The sequence below is a fragment of the Cnephaeus nilssonii genome (genome assembly GCF_951640355.1).
Source record: "Cnephaeus nilssonii genome assembly, chromosome: 9".
NCBI lineage: Eukaryota > Metazoa > Chordata > Mammalia > Chiroptera > Vespertilionidae > Cnephaeus > Cnephaeus nilssonii.
In genome coordinates this window covers 96,664,372-96,683,930 of record NC_137080.1, presented here as the reverse complement: position 1 = coordinate 96,683,930, position 19,559 = coordinate 96,664,372, and the positions used below count along the sequence as shown (strand labels likewise).

The following is a 19,559-nucleotide window of genomic DNA, read 5'->3' as shown; positions in this document are numbered from 1 at the left end:
ATGTTCTTCCAGAAGCTTTGTTATTAGTTTTCAAACTTAAGCCTATGAGCCATCTCGGATTAATTCCTGGATATGGAGGGGGGTCAAGTTCAAGTTTTCCCCTCACTGGTAGCCCGTTGCCCAGAGCCATGGATTTCCCGGGCCCTCGGCCGCCCCACCACTGTGCTGTGCGGGTGCCTCTATCGAAGGCCAGGTGACCTCCATCTCTGTCTGCCAGAGCTCGCACCGAGGCCCTCTCCACCCCCACCCCGCCCCCACCGAGGCTCTGTTCCCAAGGGGATCGGAGGGGACTCCACCGGGAAATGTGGTCTTGGGGTCGCCGCGGGAGGCGGGGCTTGAGGCCTCGGTCACTGACCGGCTCTGCCCCTCAGGCCCCGCGCTTCCAGACTGGGCCATCGTGCTGATCACGGTCGCCGTGGTGGCAGCCATCGGCGGCTCACTGTACGGGATCAAGAAGGTGAGTGACGCTGTGGTCCGAATGCAGCGGGGCTGGGACCTGGTGCCCAGGACCCTGACAAGAGCAAGGGCTTCGGAGAGAAGGGTGACAGCTGGCCGAACGCAGGGAGGAGCAAGGAGGGAGGAATAAGGAGGGAGGAGTGAGGAGGGAGGAGGGAGGAGCAAGGAGGAAGGAATAAGGAGGAAGAAGTAAGGAGGGAGGAGGCAGGATCGAGGAGGGAGGAGTGAGGAGGGAGGAGGGAGGAGGAAGGATCGAGGAGGGAGGAGTGAGGAGTGAGGTAAGAGGAGGGAGAAGGAAGGAGGGGGGCAGAGCAAGGAGAAAAGGGAGCCGGGCTGGTGCTGGGGGGGGGGGGGGGGCACTGGCCAGGCCGGGGGCTGGGACCACTGACCGGAGCGGGGAGTGCTAGAGGCTGACCAGCTCACAAAGGCGCTGAGCGCTCTTGGCCATGAAGAATCAGCTGTGGAGCCGCAGTTTGAATCCTGCTCCGACGTCACAGCGGGCACCTCCCTCTGTGCTCCAGGCCACAGCACTCCTGCTGAGGGACACTTGGGCTTCAGCAGAGGCTGTGGAGGGTGAGAGGGGCTCAGCACAGCACCGGGTGCTGGGCACACAGCCGGCTCGGCTCCCGTCCCTGTCTGCCTCCTCAGCATTCCTGTTCTGCTGGGAGGGGAGCGCTGAGGACCAGAGCTGGGAGGCGCCTCGGCTGACCCACCCTCCCCCCTCACCTCACAGGCCTGCCAGTTCCGGAAGGAGATGAGTGTGGGGTGTGGCTGTGGCTCCGTGACCTGCCACCGTGAGGTCCCCGGCCAGCGCTTCTCGGTCAAGTGAAGGGATGGGCTGGGACAGCAAGCACCCTCCCCTTGGCCTTCCTTCTTCTCCGAAACAGACCCTTAAAGAAAACACCCCGGAGCAAGTGAACAATCAGATAAAACAGAACACCTCCTCCAGGCAGGCAGCGGCTGGGCGGTTTCCAGCGCGGGGGGTGGCGGGGCGTGACGGGGAAGGGGTCAGTGCTCTGGTCGGGAGGAAACTAGACTGTGGAGGTGATGCAGTGTTAACGGAAGTCGAATTGTGATGCTGTCCAGCTGAAACTAGTATGTTATAACCCATGTGTTCTCAATAAAAGGACGTTTGGGGCAATTGAGAAAATATTTGTGAGCAGCACCTAGCTTCCATGCGCGCTCAGGGCGCCTGTTCCTGCGGGGGAACTGCTGTGGCCGTGGCGCCCAGGGCCCACCCGCCGCCCGCCCGCCGCAGTGCTCTCACCGAGGGAGGGGCCAGCGCGCCTTTCTCCCAGCCCTTCCTCCTCCCCAACTGCCAGAGCTGCGGCAGCTGAGGACACCTCGCGTGGGTCCCCAAGACACAGGAGGGGGTTCCCTTCACATCTCCTTCCACGTGGAGCCCCTGGGCCGGGCTCCTGGCTGTCCCAAGCCCCCGATCCTCATCTCTGGCAGTGGGGGGTCCCTCTGTGATGACCCCGGGACGCGTGGGGTGGGGGCTGGACACATTCTTGCTGAGGGAAACCGTCCCTCCGGCGGTCCCAGCCTCTGGACATTTGCCGAGTGCGTGGGCTTTGCCGCCAGGCAGGTACCAGCCGCGTCTGGCCTCTGCCGCTGGCCAGCTTCGGCAAGTCCCAGGGCGTTTCTTCTCATCTGTAAAATGGGCTGGCATTGCTGACCGACGAGGTGCCCGCGCCTCACCTGGTGCACGGCACGCTCTGGGGCTGGCAGGTTGTCTTGGGCCCAGCCCCTCAGCCTGTAGCTCAGACACAGCCCCTCCGTGCTGGGTCCTCTGCCCCAGTGCCTGGGTCCTCCGGGGAGGTTGTGGTTAAAAAGAGGGGGGACCTTTATGTACACAACGAGACCCCCCTGGCACTGCTGACAGCGGGGACTGGAGAGCGCTTTGGTATGGAGAATGGGGGCGCATTATGGGATGTTCAGCAGCATCTGCCTCTGCCCACTGGCGGCCGCAGCAGCCCCTGCAGGCGTGACGAGGATGCCTCGTGTCCCTGGTGGGGGCCAAGCCGCCCCTCCTGGGCTGGTTCCGGGCAGGGAGCCCAGGGCCCCGTGTCTGCCTCAGGCCCCAGGCATGGCCGGTTCTGAGGAGTCAGTCTTGGCCTGAAGCCATGGAGCCTCATTAACCCCCCATTAATCACACTAATGAGCAATTGGCCTGCTCTCCTCTTCCCACCCATTGCAGCCCTGCCCAGGCTTAGGGACTAGTCACGCCGCGCAGTGGCAGGAATCCACGTGGTCGGCCCTCGGCCCCGGGAGCCAGGGCGCTGCCAGGCCCTGCCTCTTGCCCTCAGTCCTGGTCCTCGCTGCTCCGTGGCCTGTGCCCTCCCGCCGGCTTCCGCTCCGGGCGGCCCTGCCGGACACTGACCGGTGGTCTGGCTTCCGAGAGGAGACCCTCAGGCAGCGCAGGGAGCGGGGCTGAGATCCCGCCCTCCGCCTCTCCCCCACCCCCACCCCAGCCCCGCCCTGCCACTTGGGGGCCAGTGGACGAGTTTGGACAGTCTCTGAGCTGATGCTTGCTTCAGGCACGGATCAGGAGGGAGGGAAGGGGGACCCTGGGGGATCCTCGCATGAGGGTCTGCGTTTCTGTGGGTGGATGAGGTGGGAGAGGGGCCTCTGGGTGGCCTGGCCCTGTCCCGGTCCCCGTCCCTGTCTGCTCTTCCCTGTCGCCACCCGCTGTCTCCACGTGCTGTCCGCTCAGGGCACCTGCAGGCACCGAGCCCCACACTGGCCTGTGCGGGCGCCCCGCCTTCGCTCTTTTCCCTGACCCCTCGGCAGCTCCACCCAGGCCGACAGTGGCCCTGTGTGAGCAAGGGGCGTGGGAGCAGGGCTGGCGCCCGCCGGGAGAGGAGGCGAAGGTGGCAAGAACCAGAATTTGAATCTCCTCTGAACAGGGCACCGGCCCCCCCTCCCTGTCCTGCCAGCCAGGACCCCGTCCTGGAACCCGCCACCTGCTCCCCCTCCCCAGAGCCCCGCAGGGGGCGAGGCCAGCGTCTCCCTCCCAGTTCCCTTTCCTTCCCCAGGTCCAGGCCCGGGGCAGGCGCCCAGGCTCCGGGCTCCCTCACCAGCAGCTGCGGGCTCCTTATCGGCGGCCCTGTGGGGTGGGGCGGTCCGTTTGTTTAAGGGTTAGGCCTGAGGGGCCCCTGCCCCCATGACGTCAAACCTGGCCCGGTATAAGGTGAGGGGACCACAGCCCTGGGCCTCAGCAGCCCCCGCTCTGCGACATGGCCGGCCCGGCCCACCGCCTCCGCCCCGGCCTGGGCCTCCACTGCTGCCTCCTCTTCCTCCTCGTTGCTCAGGAAGCAGGTAAGATGCCCTCAGAGGCGAAGGCACCACCGTTGCACAGGGGACGGAGGCAGATCCGGGTTTCTCAGTTTGGGGGCTGAGTGAGCAATCGTGGAAATGAGCAGCCGTGAACGCGCGGGGCAGGGCTGGGCCGCGGCCTCCCGTCGTCCAGGCTGCGCCCGTGGCGGCCGAGGGTGCGCTGGCCAGAAACCCGCCTGCGCCCTGCTCCCGCAGCCCCCGGAGGGCTTCCTGCCAGTCGTGGGGCTGCGGGCACCTGGCCTGCCCCGCGCTGTGCAAGGAGCTCGCAGGCGCCCAGGGAGCTTCCTCTCCGTCATCTCCCCGGACCCGGAGGTGGCTGATGGCATCCTGGCACAGAGGAGAGTGAGGCTCAGAGGGTGCGGGCTGCGGCACTGCCCGCCACCTGGGCACAGGCTGCGCTTGTCCCGAGAGCCCTGTTCTGTGCTGACCCGGTTCCGCCCCAACCGGCCGTGTCCTCAGCCCCACGCCCACGGGGAGCGGCGCCTGGCCGGCGTCAGGGGGTCCTCACGGCATCGGCAGGGGGTGGGCTTTGCCCCCCTTCACGGCTGGGAAACGCCCAGGGCTGCCGTGGGGACAGGAGCGTGAACGAGCTAAGCAGACCCTGCGAGACAGAGTGGCCCCAATCATTTCACGGGAACAGCTCTGAGCCTGACCCAGGGAGGGCTGCCAGACGGGGCGCTGGGCGGGGGCGGCGCCCGAATCACTGAGACTCCCCTTAGCAGAGGGGTGGTCCCCGCTCCCCTCACCCCCACGGGGAAGCGAGTCCGGCTGCTCGGCTGCTGGGGCAGGATCTGGGCAGAACAGGCAGCGACTTCTTCCCAGAGTGACTCGGGTGACGTTAGGGGAAGCTGCTCCTTCCCCGAGCTCAGGGTCCTGCTGGGGGCGGGAGGCCAGGGCGGGGACAGGACGATGCTGAGGAGTCTGGGCCGCCTCTGCCAGGTCTCCGCAGTGCCTTCGCCTGCCCTGGCTTGATGGCTTCCTCCTGCTCCGAGGGTCAGGGACAGGCCACGGTCAGCCCCAATCTCCGTGTCCTGTCCCTTTCTGGGGGCCGCCATCTGCTCTGCTCCCCCGCCTGCTGTGCCTGGAGGGGCAGAAGGGCATGAATCGGGAACCAGCTCCAGCACGGTCACTTCTGAGGGACTTTACTCTGGGGCACAGGACAGGCACAGGGCAGACTCGCAATCCGAATCCCAAAGCGGAGCACTCGGTGGGTGGTGGGCCTGGGCGGTGGCTGGCGGGTGGGCAAGGCAAGGGCGGCTGGAGCGCAGACCTGCGGCCAGAGCAAGGGCGGGAGCGGCGGGGGCTCGAGGCCCGGCCGGCGGCATGCGTGTGAGCGGTGATGTCCAGCAGAGGGGGAGGGGAGGGTGGCGGCCGGAGCCCTTGATCCACGGGACCAGCCTCGACCCACACAGGTAACTGGACCCCGGGCCCGAGCCGGGGGCGCAGCCACAGGCCTGCCGAGAGGCGCCACCTCCGAGGGGACTCTGCGGGGCTGGCGTCCTGGGTCCTGGGAGACTCCAACAGGAATGCTATTGGATTTAAGTTCTGCGACGAAAACAATATATACACGTCTAGAAACCAAAAAATAGAAAAAATTAGAAAGAAAACTCTCCTAATACTTTCTGGTCACCGGAAACACACCGGGCAACCATCCGGGTGTACCTCCTCGGTCTGTTGTTCGGTGTCACCTAGTGGGTCCATGTAGACATCTGAGCAAGCTCTCCCCCAGGACTGCCAAGGAGAGGCCTGTTCGAGGGCAGGGCAGCAAGCAGCCGCGGAAACGCTGCCTGGTGGGCGCCCTCGGGCACCGCCCACACGTGAACAGCCCTGGCCCGTTTGGCTCAGTGGATAGAGAGTCAGCCTGCGGACTGAAGGGTCCCAGGTTCGATTCCGGCCAAGGGCACATGCCTGGGTTGTGGGCTCGATTCCCAATGTGGGGCGTGCAGGAGGCAGCTGATGAATGATTCTCTCTCGGCGTCGATGTTTCTAGCTCCCTCTCCCTCTCCCGTCCTCTCTGATCAATAAAAATACTAAAAAACAAGCACCACGTGAACGGAGCAGCCCCCCGGCCTCCGTGCTGTCAGCAGAACGCCCGAGAGCGTCCTAGGGACACAGCCGCTGCCATGGTAGGTCTGGGGAGAAGAGACGGTCAGCTTGTCGGGGTTCAGTCTGATTCGCCTGAGGTGGGCCCAGGGCAAAGGAGCCCCGGGGCTTCCACTCGTAACTGGGGCAGCCGCTTTGAGGGTCCGAGTGTCCGGCCGCTGGTCCCACTGCTGTGTACACGGCCCCGAGGTCCAAGATGTGGTGGTCTGAGGGCGGCGCCCGTGGCTCCATGGCAGCGGCGCCCCAGGCCGGGGAGGGCGGCCTCCCCAGCCCGCCGGCTCAGCACGGGCTGCGGGCCCTCCAGCCGCCGGGGCGCAGGCGCTGGCTTCCCGCCCGGGTGCGGAATGACCGGCTCTGACCAGGCCCTGGGAGCCCGCCAGGCCCAGAATCGTCTCTCGTTCACCAATCCAACTGGTACTTACCAAGGGACGCTGATGGGTCAGCTGTTGTTCTGGGCTGGGGACGCCGACGAACAGACAAACAAAATCCCCGCCACGGTGGGAATCACATGACGCGCCGTCGGTGAGGAAGTGGTGAACGCACCTGGATCAAACCCGGGGCCGCGGCCCGCTCCGCTCAGAGGCGCACAGAGCAGTGGGTCCGGAGAGGCCCAGGGTGCGGGCTGCGGGCCCGGCCCCCCGGGCGGGAAACAGTGTGAGCCGGTTTCAGAGACTGAAATTCAGACTCAGCAGACTGCACAGAGCTGCTGCGCTGCAGCCCCGTCCTCACCGCTGCGGCCGCACGCCCGTGACAGGCGCTGGGGACGCGGCTTCAGAGCACGCGGTGCCCTGAGCAAGGACACCACGCTGGCGCGGGGCCGGACCCGAGCCTGGGCTCCGGCGTGGGGTGGCGGTGGGGTGCCGCTGTGCCGCGCCCACTTGTTCACCCCCTGCGCGGGCATCTGCCCTCCCTCTTCTCCTCTGGGAGCACCGGGGTGCCGCGAGCAGCCCGCCTTGGCCAATCCATTTCTTTAACTCCTTCCTTCACTGTCGGACCGCAGGCCAGCGCTTGCCTCGGGTCTGTGGTGAAGATGGACTAAGCGATAGATGCAGCCTCCTCCAGGGGTCACTCTGAGGGCTGCGCTCGTCCTGCCCCACGGGACTAGGCTGACCTGCAGGCGCGAGCCTGGCCTGGGCGCCAGGAGCCGGAATGGATTCCGTCCTGGCTCAACCGCTTACTTGCTGAGGGTTCTTGGGGAGATTACTTAACCCCTTGTTCGCTCATCTATAAAAAGGGAGAGTAACAGAGTGATGAAGAGTAAATGAGTTAGTGCATGTCCTCATTTGTAGGGCCAGCCTGCTCCGCAGTCGATGGTCAAGAAAGGTTGGTGCCCGGCAGGTGGCCCAGTTGGTTGTGCGCCATCCCAGACACCAAAAGGCTGTGGGTCTGACTTCTGGTCAAGGCACTTACCTAGGTTGTGGGTTTGCTCTCAAGCTGGGGTGCGTATGGGAGGCAGCAGGTCGATGTCTCTCTCTCTCTCTCTCTCTCTCTCTCTCTCTCTCTCTCTCTCTCTCTCTCTCCTTTTCTCTCCCTCTCAAATCAATGAAAATATATCCTTAGGTGAGTATTAAAAAAACAAAGGCTGGCCATTGCTGTTGTCAGGGATTGTGTGAGTCACTATTTCTCCATGAAATTCAAGTTTATAAGGAAGCAGACAGCTTCTAAGGTGCCTTGAGGGGACCTGGGAAATCGGAGGAGAATCCAGAAAGAGAATGTCTGGAGGCAAGCGCGGAGCGCGTGGCCTGGAGGAGGCGCCGGTGAACAGCGCTCTGGCAGCCGCGGGAGGGGGGAAGGGGTGGCCTGGCTGTCCAGCCTCCTCTCTCGCCCCAGCCTCCACTCCCTTCAGGGACTTGGACTTCTCTACCACCTCCCCCTTCTCCTCCCACCCACATTTCTTTCAAGGACGCACAGAGCAGTGGGTCCGGAGAGGCCCAGCCCTTCCCCAGCCCCCACTGTCCTTGTCAGCTGGGTGGACTGTGGCTCCCCATGATTGGGAACGGGTCCAGGCTCGGGTCGCCACCTTGAGCTAACAGCTGGAAACCTCAGTTATGTAACAACACTATCTCTCATTCCTTGGCGATCTGCTGGCGCTCACTCAGAGACATCTCCTCTGTCCCCATGTTGCTTTTCATGGAATTAAGGCCCATATCTGTTCATTGATAGGGTGTTTTCCCTCACACCCTGTCCTTAAACATAGTCAGCTTCTCCCAGAATCCAGCCGCCTCCTTCACTCCTCTCAGGACCCTGAGCAGATCACTTTTCCTTTAAAGAGTGCCACCGTCATCTTTCCAGAGACTTCAGCTGTGAGCTTCTAAGAGGAGCATCCAGGGAAGGAACTAGAGGGTTGAGCCGTCCCTTCTACTTCCCTTCACCCAGAACAAACTCCACCATCAAGATGAGAGTTTCCTCCATTCCCTTTTTTTTTTTTAAATATATATTTTATTGATTTTTTTTCAGAGAGGAAGAGAGAGGGATAGAGAGTTAGAAATATCGATGAGAGAGAAACATCGATCAGCTGCCTCCTGCACACCCCCTACTGGGGATGTGCCCGCAACCAAGGTACATGCCCTAGACCGGAATCGAACCTGGGACCCTTCAGTCTGCAGGCTGACACTCTATCCACTGAGCCAAACCGGCCAGGGCCTCCATTCCCTTTTTAATGCTGCTCTCACTCATCACCTGTGCTTACTTACTAATCCTTGTGGGAAGTTCTGCCAGAGTCTGACCTCAGCCTCTCATGCTGTTACATTTGGGATGGACCTGGAATGTTAGGGAAAAACCAAGATTCTGATACTTATTACCTTTCTTCTCAGCGCAGCCATGGAAAGGGCGCTCCATTCCATAAGCACCGTATAAACCCTCAAGGAGCATGTGTGCAGCAAAATGCCCATCAGTATCTGTTCTCAACTGTATGGTTTGACAGGCCGGGCAGTGGGAGCGGTACACTCAACTCGCATGTCAAGTTGAGTAATTCACAACAATTTTTGAGCACTGAGGTGAAGCTACATCTTATGTGTTTGAAAGGACCAGGAAAAATGCTATAAAGCGAGAAAGATCTAAACTTCAGAATTGGGGAATAGAGGTGGAGAAGGGGGAGGTGACATTCTTGCTGAAGACACAGCCTGAAAACAGGTTCAGAGACTCGAGGTGCGGATGAGGATGAGATGTCATAGTTTTCTGAGGTGACTGGATGGGGAGCTGTACCTGGGGTCATAAACGGACTCCTGAGATGGAGGTGGGCGGGGGAGCAGGGAGAACATGGAGGAAGTTTCTTACTTGCCTCTCTGCCTTTACAGGTGCTGCCACACTTCAAGAACTTCAGCACACTGGTGAATCCCCAACAGCTGACCATTTATCCCCTCCTACTCCAAACCGTGTTTATGGTACTCCCTCACACCACACTGCTCTTCACTTAGGACATAGTAGTCCAGACCATCCTAAATCTACAGAAACCCATCAGCCCAAACACCATTGCAATGCCACACACAATTTCAGACCAATTCACAAACCAATAGATAACTCCAAAAACTCTACAACGCATCATGAAGCTCCTCCCACTTCTGAACAAAACCCTAGCAATCAAGGAAAAGACCCAATTATCCGGAATGGACGCTCTGCTGAATCCGGTGTCACACATAAAAAATTGTCCAATGATAAATATCCAACCCCAAAACCCAAGAGCAGAACAACATGTACTACCCTCAAAACAACTAGATCGGCCCCTGTTCAACACAGCACATCGGCCCCTGTTCAACACAGCACATCGGCCCCTGTTCAACACAGCACATCGGCTCATGAGAAGACCACAAGAGCCCCCGCAATGCCTACGGACCATGTTCAACACAGCACATCGGCCCCTGTTCAACACAGCACATCGGCTCATGAGAAGACCACAAGAGCCCCCGCAATGCCTACGGACCATGTTCAACACAGCACATCGGCCCCTGTTCAACACAGCACATCGGCCCCTGTTCAACACAGCACATCGGCTCATGAGAAGACCACAAGAGCCCCCGCAATGCCTACGGACCATGTTCAACACAGCACATCGGCCCCTGTTCAACACAGCACATCGGCTCATGAGAAGACCACAAGAGCCCCCGCAATGCCTACGGACCATGTTCAACACAGCACATCGGCCCATGTTCAACACAGCACATCGGCCCCTGTTCAACACAGCACATCGGCCCCTGTTCAACACAGCACATCGGCCCATGTTCAACACAGCACATCGGCCCCTGTTCAACACAGCACATCAGCCCATGAGAAGACCACAAGAGCCCCCACAATGCCTACGGACCATGTTCAACACAACACATCGGCCCCTGTTCAACACAGCACATCGGCCCCTGTTCAACACAGCACATCAGCCCATGAGAAGACCACAAGAGCCCCCGCAATGCCTACGGACCATGTTCAACACAACACATCGGCCCCTGTTCAACACAGCACATCAGCCCATGAGAAGACCACAAGAGCCCCCGCAATGCCTACGGACCATGTTCAACACAACACATCGGCCCATGTTCAACACAGCACATCGGCCCCTGTTCAACACAGCACATCAGCCCATGCTCAACACAGCACATCGGCCCCTGTTCAACACAGCACATCAGCCCATGAGAAGACCACAAGAGCCCCCGCAATGCCTACGGACCATGTTCAACACAACACATCGGCCCCTGTTCAACACAGCACATCAGCCCATGAGAAGACCACAAGAGCCCCCGCAATGCCTACGGACCATGTTCAACACAACACATCGGCCCATGTTCAACACAGTACATCGGCCCATGTTCAACACAGCACATCGGCCCCTGTTCAACACAGCACATCAGCCCATGAGAAGACCACAAGAGCCCCCGCAATGCCTACGGACCATGTTCAACACAACACATCAGCCCATGTTCAACACAGCACATCGGCCCATGTTCAACACAGCACATCAGCTCATGAGAAGACCACAAGAGCCCCCGCAATGCCTACGGACCATGTTCAACACAGCACATCGGCCCCTGTTCAACACAGCACATCAGCCCATGAGAAGACCACAAGAGCCCCCACAATGCCTACGGACCATGTTCAACACAACACATCGGCCCCTGTTCAACACAGCACATCGGCCCCTGTTCAACACAGCACATCAGCCCATGAGAAGACCACAAGAGCCCCCGCAATGCCTACGGACCATGTTCAACACAACACATCGGCCCATGTTCAACACAGCACATCGGCCCATGTTCAACACAGCACATCAGCTCATGAGAAGACCACAAGAGCCCCCGCAATGCCTACGGACCATGTTCAACACAGCACATTGGCCCCTGTTCAACACAGCACATCAGCCCATGAGAAGACCACAAGAGCCCCCGCAATGCCTACGGACCATGTTCAACACAACACATCGGCCCCTGTTCAACACAGCACATCGGCCCCTGTTCAACACAGCACATCGGCCCCTGTTCAACACAGCACATCAGCCCATGAGAAGACCACAAGAGCCCCCGCAATGCCTACGGACCATGTTCAACACAACACATCAGCCCATGTTCAACACAGCACATCGGCCCATGTTCAACACAGCACATCAGCTCATGAGAAGACCACAAGAGCCCCCGCAATGCCTACGGACCATGTTCAACACAGCACATCGGCCCATGTTCAACACAGCACATCGGCCCCTGTTCAACACAGCACATCAGCTCATGAGAAGACCACAAGAGCCCCCGCAATGCCTACGGACCATGTTCAACACAGCACATCGGCCCCTGTTCAACGCAGCACATCGGCCCCTGTTCAACACAGCACATCGGCCCATGTTCAACACAGCACATCGGCCCCTGTTCAACACAGCACATCGGCCCCTGTTCAACACAGCACATCGGCCCATGTTCAACACAGCACATCGGCCCATGTTCAACACAGCACATCGGCCCATGTTCAACACAGCACATCGGCCCATGTTCAACACAGCACATCAGCCCATGTTCAACACAGCACATCGGCCCATGTTCAACACAGCACATCGGCCCATGAGAAGACCACAAGAGCCCCCGCAATGCCTACGGCCCATGTTCAACACAGCACATCAGCTCATGAGAAGACCACAAGAGCCCCCGCAATGCCTACGGCCCATGTTCAACACAGCACAGCGGCCACAGAGCCAAGCACAGGAGCCTCAGGACAGGCTACAGTGCACACAAAGAAGACCACATCTACCAGAGGGAGGGCCACACCAACCCCAGCAGAGCCTACAGAAAACCCAGGAAGAACCACAGCTGCCACAGAGACTAGAAGGCCTCCAGTCAAGGTCACAGGAGACAAATCTATCAGTTCTTCCACTCCTGGTCCAAATAAAACCGGTCAGGTGCCCACTGGCTTGTCTACCCTCCCCACTTCCAGCGTGAAGCTGAGTTCTATCATGTCAGAAGCCCCAGTCAACCAGAGCCAAGCACACCAGAACAAAGATGGTTCCCAGGGAGGTCTCCATGTGGGAGAGATGCAGGACAGTGCTTCATTCCCCGCGTGGGCCATCGTTATTGTGGTCCTGGTGGCTGTGATTCTCCTCTTGGTGTTCCTTGGCCTGATCTTTCTGGTAAGGAACAGGGATGCTCCAGTGGGATGGACCCATGGGCGAGGGAGCTGAGGAGAGGTAATGGATCAGAACTAGAGGGAGTAACGAGTCTAGCAGAAGAATCATGGTGGGGGAGGTTGGCAATAGAGGGGCAGTGGTGGTGAAAATAATGAGAAAAGACAATAGATGCATGGGACATAAAATATAGAATTTGGGGGAAGGCTGTGAATGAGGAAAAAGGGTGTAGAGGAGGCAAAATTTGTTAGAACAAGGGAAATAGGACAGAAGAAGGAATTAGAGAAGAGATCTGGGACTCTGTATTGGATCAGAGGCTGCAATAAGGATCAAGTTTGCATGGAATCTTGGAAAAGAAACAAGCAGAAGGTCAGGATTAGGGAAGAGAAAAGGGCTGAGTTGGGGTGTTGAGGAAGCAGATGGCATGGCAGATGATACTCATTCCTCTTTTCTCCTCCAATCCCAGGTCTCCTATATGACTCGAACACGCGGTGCACTGGTCCACAACCATGAGGACAATGACCCAGAGGAGGATGGGGGCCCCAATTCTTACCCAGTCTACCTGATGGAGCAGCAGACGCTTGGTGTGGGCCAGATCCCTTCCCCACGATGATCTTTTAGAAGGCGCCCACCCCCAGTTCTCCCATGCCCTACCCTCTCCTGGACGAGGAAATGGACTCACAGTTCCTATTTCCTGGGCTCCCAAAGGGCAAAGTGCTGACAGTGAGCAGCATCAGCCCTCCATCTGCCGTCTTCCTACGGAAACTGGTCAGGGGGGAGGTGGTAAGCAAGAAGGATGTGGGTTTGGGAGACAGAAAAGAAAGAACCAGTAATAGCAGCAAGTGTTCCTGTGGAAGATGATGGTCCGAGAAGGAAAGCTGTTTGATGGACGCTTGGGGTGGGAACCAATACAGGACACTGGGCGCTGGGAGGGGCAGGGCAGGTAAAGAAGTTTGGGAGTCTCAGAGGGCAATGCCCAGATCTGACTTGTCAGGGGAGAAGGGGAGACGGAGCCTGGGTTTCAGGACCAATCTCTCTTATTTCCACTCACTGTCACTGAGTGGGTGTTGAAAAGTCTCTGTTTCCAGGGTCTTACCCCTTCCTTTCTTCTTTCTTTTAAATGAAGAAATAAAAAAGGATCTGAGAGGAAAATATGATTTATTTCCTTCTCCACTCTCTCCATTCCCAGCAGAAATAAAAATTACAAAAAAGATCATAAACATAACTCACTGAGATGGTTCTTCCCTCTTCCTCCCAACCCCCTTGGCTTTCCTCAATGTCTGTGCGGGCGCCCTGCGGGCCTGGCTGGCTGGACTGCGGTGGGCGCAGGGATTGACTTGGGCCTGCACTCTCATCCATCGACACCAGCCCAGATCTCCTCGGTGGTGTTCTCCACCCAGCGTTCACTTTCCCGTCTCTTCCACTGAGAGCCACTCCCTCATCTTCTCTACTGCCCCCCTCATCTCAGATCCTGACCACCACCCCCCGCCCCCCCGCCATGAGTATTTCATCTGTACGTTTTCTGGATTTTTTTTCTCCAATTTATTAAAGCCCTTTCACCTATCACTGATTGAGCAGAGGTGAGAGAGAGAGTAGATAGATGACAGATAATGTCCTTGTAGCTCTGGTCTCTTTATAATAAAGTGTAAAATATTTACAAAGTAAGCATATCATACTTATTGGACTATCAGTTGGGAGAAAGTCCTGACTGGTGTTCATGCCTCTGGCTGTGACCTTGCAGATGACCTTGAGCAGGACTGGCTAGAGGGCAGGACCGAAGATCTTTGGAGGCTGAATTTCTACTGCTCCTGAAATGGCTGGCTCCTGGTTGGACAGGAGCAGCCCGAGTTCACGCTGAGCTCAATTACAAGGTGACAAAATGAGGAGAAAGCTTGTTACTTAATAAGCAAGTATTTCTAAGCATCCATTATACATTCTGTTGAGGATTATGAAGAGCTTTGAGGCAGAATTCCCACCTGAGACACAAATACAGGAAAATTCAAATTAAATAATTCAGTAAGAGTTATAAATAACAAGGCAGCACTACAGAGGACGAAACAAGAGGAATGCATGAAACCCATTTATGGGCACCTGCCCTGCCCCACGTCTCTGCCAGCCGAGCTCCAAACTATCCCGTGCCCAACTGCCAGTCCCGCCGGGACCCCCCCACCCTCACCGCCCGGCCTCTCTCACCTCTGCTCCCGCCGGGACCCCCCCCACCCTCACCGCCCGGCCTCTCTCACCTCTGCTCCCGCCAGGACCCCCCCACCCTCACCGGCCCGGCCTCTCTCACCTCTGCTCCGAAGGCACTCTGCGGCCATGGCTGCCAGCCTCAGCTCCACCACCAGCAAACCGCAGGCCCGGGGGCCGTTCGCTGCCTGTGGCATCCCCGTGTCGGTGGGACCCGCAGCCCGTCCTGGTCAGACATCCTAAGCTGGACACTCCCGCCGCCCGAGCCCAGCGCGGCTGGGAGGGCCTCTGTCTCCCACCGAGACCCACGCTGCGGGCTCCCAGCAGGAGGCACGAGGGGCCAGAGGGACCCGGATTACGTCCCTGCGGAGCCCGAGGCAGAGGAGCTGGAGAGGCGGGTGCCTGAGCAAAGGCAGGTCCCACCTTCAGTCTCTGGGCAGACCGACAGCCTGTGGACAGGGTGCCACTCGCCCTGGGAGGAAGGGACTCCCTAACCCCAGCCTCCTTCCCGGCTTCTTTAAAGCAACACAACTAAACAAAACCACCTCGGCCCCTGCCGAGGCACCACCATGGAGCACGGGTCAAAGGTAAGGTGACCAGATTGTAACATTGGTAAAGCGGGACACCATTGACGGGGGTGGGGGTGGGGGGTGGGTTCTTTTTTTGTTTTTAATGTATTTTATTGATTTTTTACAGAGAGGAAGGGAGAGGGATAGAGAGTTAGAAACATCGATGAGAGAGAAACATCGATCAGCTGCCTCTTGCAACCCCCTACTGGGGATGTGCCCGCAACCAAGGTACATGCCCTTGACCAGAATCGAACCTGGGACCCTTGAGTCCGCAGGCCGACGCTCTATCCACTGAGCCAAACCGGTTTCGGCCCGGGGGGGGGGGGGGGTTCTTGATTAAAAATTTGGTCTATATTGTAATCGCTTTTGGTTTTTTTAATAAAAGGAAATTCACTTCTTAGATCATCGTTGAATTTGCATCCTCTTTTCTTACTCATTATGTTAAAAATCTAAAAAAGGCCTGGCCTGTGTGGCTCAGTTGGCTGAGCATCACCCTGTGCACCGAAAGGTTGCCGGTTCGATTGCTGGTCAGGGCACATGCCTGGGTTACAGGCTCCATCCCCAGTCAGGGTGCATGCGGGAAGCAACTAATGGATGTTTCCCTCTCACATTGCTGTTGCTCTCTCTCACTCTCCCTTCCTCTCTCTCTAAAATCAATAAAAACATATTTTAAAAAAATCTAAAAAAAATAATTTAAAATTATATTATAAATTATTATGTACATATTGCTTAAAAACACAGTAAGTAGGTACATAATTACATGAACATATTTTATTGTTAGTTTATAAATTAAATTAATTTGATTGTTATAAAGTAACTATATTTTAAAAATTATTTTAATCCTATATTTCTTTCTAAATAATAACAATACTAACTTGTATTATTTTTCCTCTGAATTTGCCGTAACGTAAGTCATGTCATTTTCAAGGCCGGCACTAGACTTTTTGCCACCACTATAAAATATAAATAATACGAGTATTGTCTGCTAAATTCAAGAAAATTTGTGTATTTATGAAATAAATAAATAAATTACTTACCTAAATTATCTGAATAGCTGATTTGTAATGACATCACTTGTTTAACTAGCTTACTAGCACGCAGTACGATGTGTGTCGTCTGAGAGACAGTTACAAAATGTTTTCGTCGTTGCCAATCCCCAAAAATGCCATTGTTCATTCAGTCCAAACAATGGTGGTCGAATTCTAACAACTGATCAACAATGCGAACTTTGATAAGCAGTTCTCGATAATCAGTTCTCAACAATTATTTGTTATTATTAAAGTTTAACATTATAAAGTTAACAAAAATAATATAAAACTCATATCCTGGCTAAATAGCCACATGGCCGCCGAAAACCGTCTATTCCCTTCCCGTTCTGCCGCCGTTCCCTAGCTTGTCGTGCATTCTTTCCAAAAATCGGGACTTTTTTAAAACGCCGCGGGACGCGGGACAAATTGTTAAAAATCGGGACTGTCCTGCCAAAAGCGGGACGTCTGGTCACCTTACCCTACCACACGCTTTCCTGCGTTGACACGGATTGGGAAGTGCTCACGTGGCTTCGTGACACCGTGTGGTTCCTGTTTATCCTCTGGGATGTTGGGCAGAAGCTCTCAGTGCTCCAGTCCATTCAGTGTTCGATGGAACAGGGAGATTCAGTTTCACATTGCCATATCCCATGGAAACCAAAGGTAGATTTTCCTTTTTTCTTCAGGCCATCTTATAATGTTATTTTAGGGTTATACATAAATTCCCGTCACTTTTATAAACAGCGCAGGCGGCACTGTGGACGAAAAAGAAAAAGATCCACTGAAGAGAGACTTAGGTGACTTCTTCCATGCAGACTTTGAGCCTAATCTATAATTCTTGCAGTTTTACCTTCTCGTACTGATGTAAAAGTTTTTTAAAAGTTAAATGATTAAATTTTCAGTAAGGCCATCTTCCCTTTCCCCCAGTTACAGCCTGAATTTATTGTATTGTCTTAGTGTAGTCCTTGAATGATAGCTGGTGACAGGTTTGTTCCTTTGTAATCTGTTAGTGACATCAGACTCAGCCCGTCCCCCCCACTCCATGCCCAGGCGGTCTGTTCACACAAGCGAGAGATTTCACCAGTGCCCTGAGCCCACTCGGCACTGGCCTTTCTTACAGCTGGAATGTGTTCTTTCCAACTATTGATTGTGGAAGAAAAACAAGACTGTTTTGCTGTGAACGTGACCTAGGCAGGACCTAATATATTCTGTACCCGAAGGGTTACTTAATAAGTGGAGTGGCATTGATTTTTGTCTGACTTGGTCACTGATAAAACATTTGAGTCCAGTGGGCCTCTAGAACTCACATTACCTTGGAATGTTTTGGCCTCTCTGACGATATCTGTTACTATACAGTGCTTACCTGTGTGGACACAGAATGATCTGAGAGAAACCAGTCAGAACCTTGGAACACCGTGATCACTTACTTCATTCCAAGATAAATCAGGACGATTTCCAACTTTAAAGAAAGATGAAACATTAGTTAGAAAATAATCCTATATAATAAAGAGGTAATATGCAAATTGACTGTCACTCCAACACACAAGATGGCCGGCAGGGGAGAGCAGTTGGGGGGGACCCAGGCCTGCAGGGGAGGACAGTTAGGGGTGACCAGGTCAGCAGGAGAGGGCAGTTAGGGGTCACCAGGCTGGCAGGGGAGGGCATTTAGGAGCAATCAGGCCAGCAGGGAAGGGCAGTTAGGGTGACCAGGCTGGCAAGGGAGGAAAGTTAGGGGTGACCCGGCTGGCAGGGGAGGGCAGTTTATGGTGACCTCACCAGCAGGGGAGGGCAGTTAGGGGTGACCAGGCCGGCAGGGGAGCAGTTAGGAATCGATCAGGTTGGCAGGGGAGTGGTTAGGGGGTGATCAGGCTGGCAGGCAGAATGGGATAGGAGCAATCAGGCAGGCAGGCAGGCAAGTGGTTGGGAGTCAGCAGTCCTAGATTATGAGAGGGATCCCAGATTGGAGAGGCTGCAGGCCGGGCTGAGGGACACCCCCCCCCCCATGCACGAATTTCGTGCACTGGGCCTCTAGTGAGATTATAAGAGTTCCAACCCCAAATGGTTACAGGGGTGAGAAGGGTCAAAGTGGCCACAAGACAGCTGCCTGCAATGCAGCCTGTAGCAATCTGGAAACACCAGGCCCGTCTAAACACACCCGCGAAACTGCCTTAGGCTGCGCACAAACGTAACACTCAGCTTCTTCCCCTGACTGGGTGAGTCCATGTGTGTCCCCGTCAGACACGTGGTGGGTGTCTGTATCCTAGTGGGCCTCCAACACCTGCTTTTATTCGCTGTTCCCCTCTGAGGTGGGACAGTGGACACAGAGCACTGGCTAGAGAACCACCAGCTGGTCCAATGACAGGTCCTGGCAGGAAACCCACCAACAGAGGAACTGGGAAAACCTAGGCGTTCCGAAGTTTGGCCGTTGTCAAAAACGCCCATCTCCTCCACATCCCAAGCAAGTGTGTCAGAAGTAACGCTTGTACTACTTCTGGGAAAGGGGACTGTTTCTCTGAGCCCAAGATGGAAACTTGGTTTGACCTAAAAACACACGATTGGCAGGGGCTGGCTGACCTTTCACACGTTCATTGCACCGAAGGGTATTTTGCATGTCTGCAACTTCTGTCAATACTTGTTTGTATTAATTTCTGATGTTCTTTCGCCTGAGTTTCTGTGTGTAATTAGGCACATCAGCTTTGCAGCAGATGATGCTGCATCTGTGGCAGAATCTTACATTCTTACAAGCCTTTTTGTTGCTGTCTGAGAAAGCAAAAGATTGTGTATTTCTATTAAACATCTACAGTCAACATCCTAAAAAAAAAAAAAAAAAAAGAAAAAGAAAAGAAAAAGAAAGAAAGCCCTTCATGAGTGCCGCCCCTCGCGCCCCAGGCGCCCCCGGCGAGCGCGGGGCCTCCCTCCTTCCCTCCACGGACCCCGCGTTCCCGTCACCGCCCTCCCCGGGCGCGCTGGGTGCCTGGAACCGAGCGCAGCGATGCTGCCCCAGCGCCGCCTGCTGGGGAGGCAGGGGTCCCTCAGGCAGGGCAGCAAACAGTTCCGGGGTGCCCCCCTCCCCCAGCGGGCCACCCTCCCTCCGCACCTCCCAGGCGCCCACTCCTCTTCTGTCTGCGTCCTGTGCCCGGGGCAGCGGCTGGCAGGTGTCAGCGTTCCTCCTGGGCCGGCACCTACAGGTTTACCGTCAGGCCTATCACGATGCTATTCACAGATCTTAGCAAAGGCCTCACCTGCACCTTTCATTGGGCCACATAGTGTTGTAAGCCTCCTGCCCCA

General features: G+C 56.4%; 2 protein-coding genes across 2 annotated transcripts; both read left to right on the top strand.

Moving 5' to 3' along the window:
* The first annotated feature begins 69 nt into the window (after positions 1-69).
* Positions 70-1,626, top strand: LOC307104719 (uncharacterized protein). Its single transcript, XM_079779794.1, has 3 exons — positions 70-193; positions 372-457; positions 1,190-1,626. Exons 1-3 carry the CDS (start codon positions 73-75, stop codon positions 1,283-1,285), a joined length of 303 nt encoding a protein of 100 aa, XP_079635920.1. The 5' UTR covers positions 70-72; the 3' UTR covers positions 1,286-1,626.
* A 10,609-nt stretch (positions 1,627-12,235) lies between these two features.
* On the top strand, positions 12,236-13,100 carry MUCL3 (mucin like 3; the record flags this gene model as incomplete). Its single annotated transcript, XM_079781659.1, has 2 exons — positions 12,236-12,493; positions 12,954-13,100. Exons 1-2 carry the CDS (start codon positions 12,320-12,322, stop codon positions 13,098-13,100), a joined length of 321 nt encoding a protein of 106 aa, XP_079637785.1. The 5' UTR covers positions 12,236-12,319.
* Between the last annotated feature and the right edge of the window lie 6,459 nt (positions 13,101-19,559).

What these genes read in the sequence shown, in the direction of transcription:
- LOC307104719 (XM_079779794.1), top strand. Translation starts at nt 73, where the DNA reads ATGGAGGGGGGTCAAGTTCAAGTTTTCCCCTCACTGGTAGCCCGTTGC. An exon ending in GTGCCTCTATCGAAGGCCAG is followed by an intron (nt 194 to 371) that starts GTGACCTCCATC and finishes TCTGCCCCTCAG; the next exon opens with GCCCCGCGCTTCCAGACTGG. An exon ending in CACTGTACGGGATCAAGAAG is followed by an intron (nt 458 to 1,189) that starts GTGAGTGACGCT and finishes CTCACCTCACAG; the next exon opens with GCCTGCCAGTTCCGGAAGGA.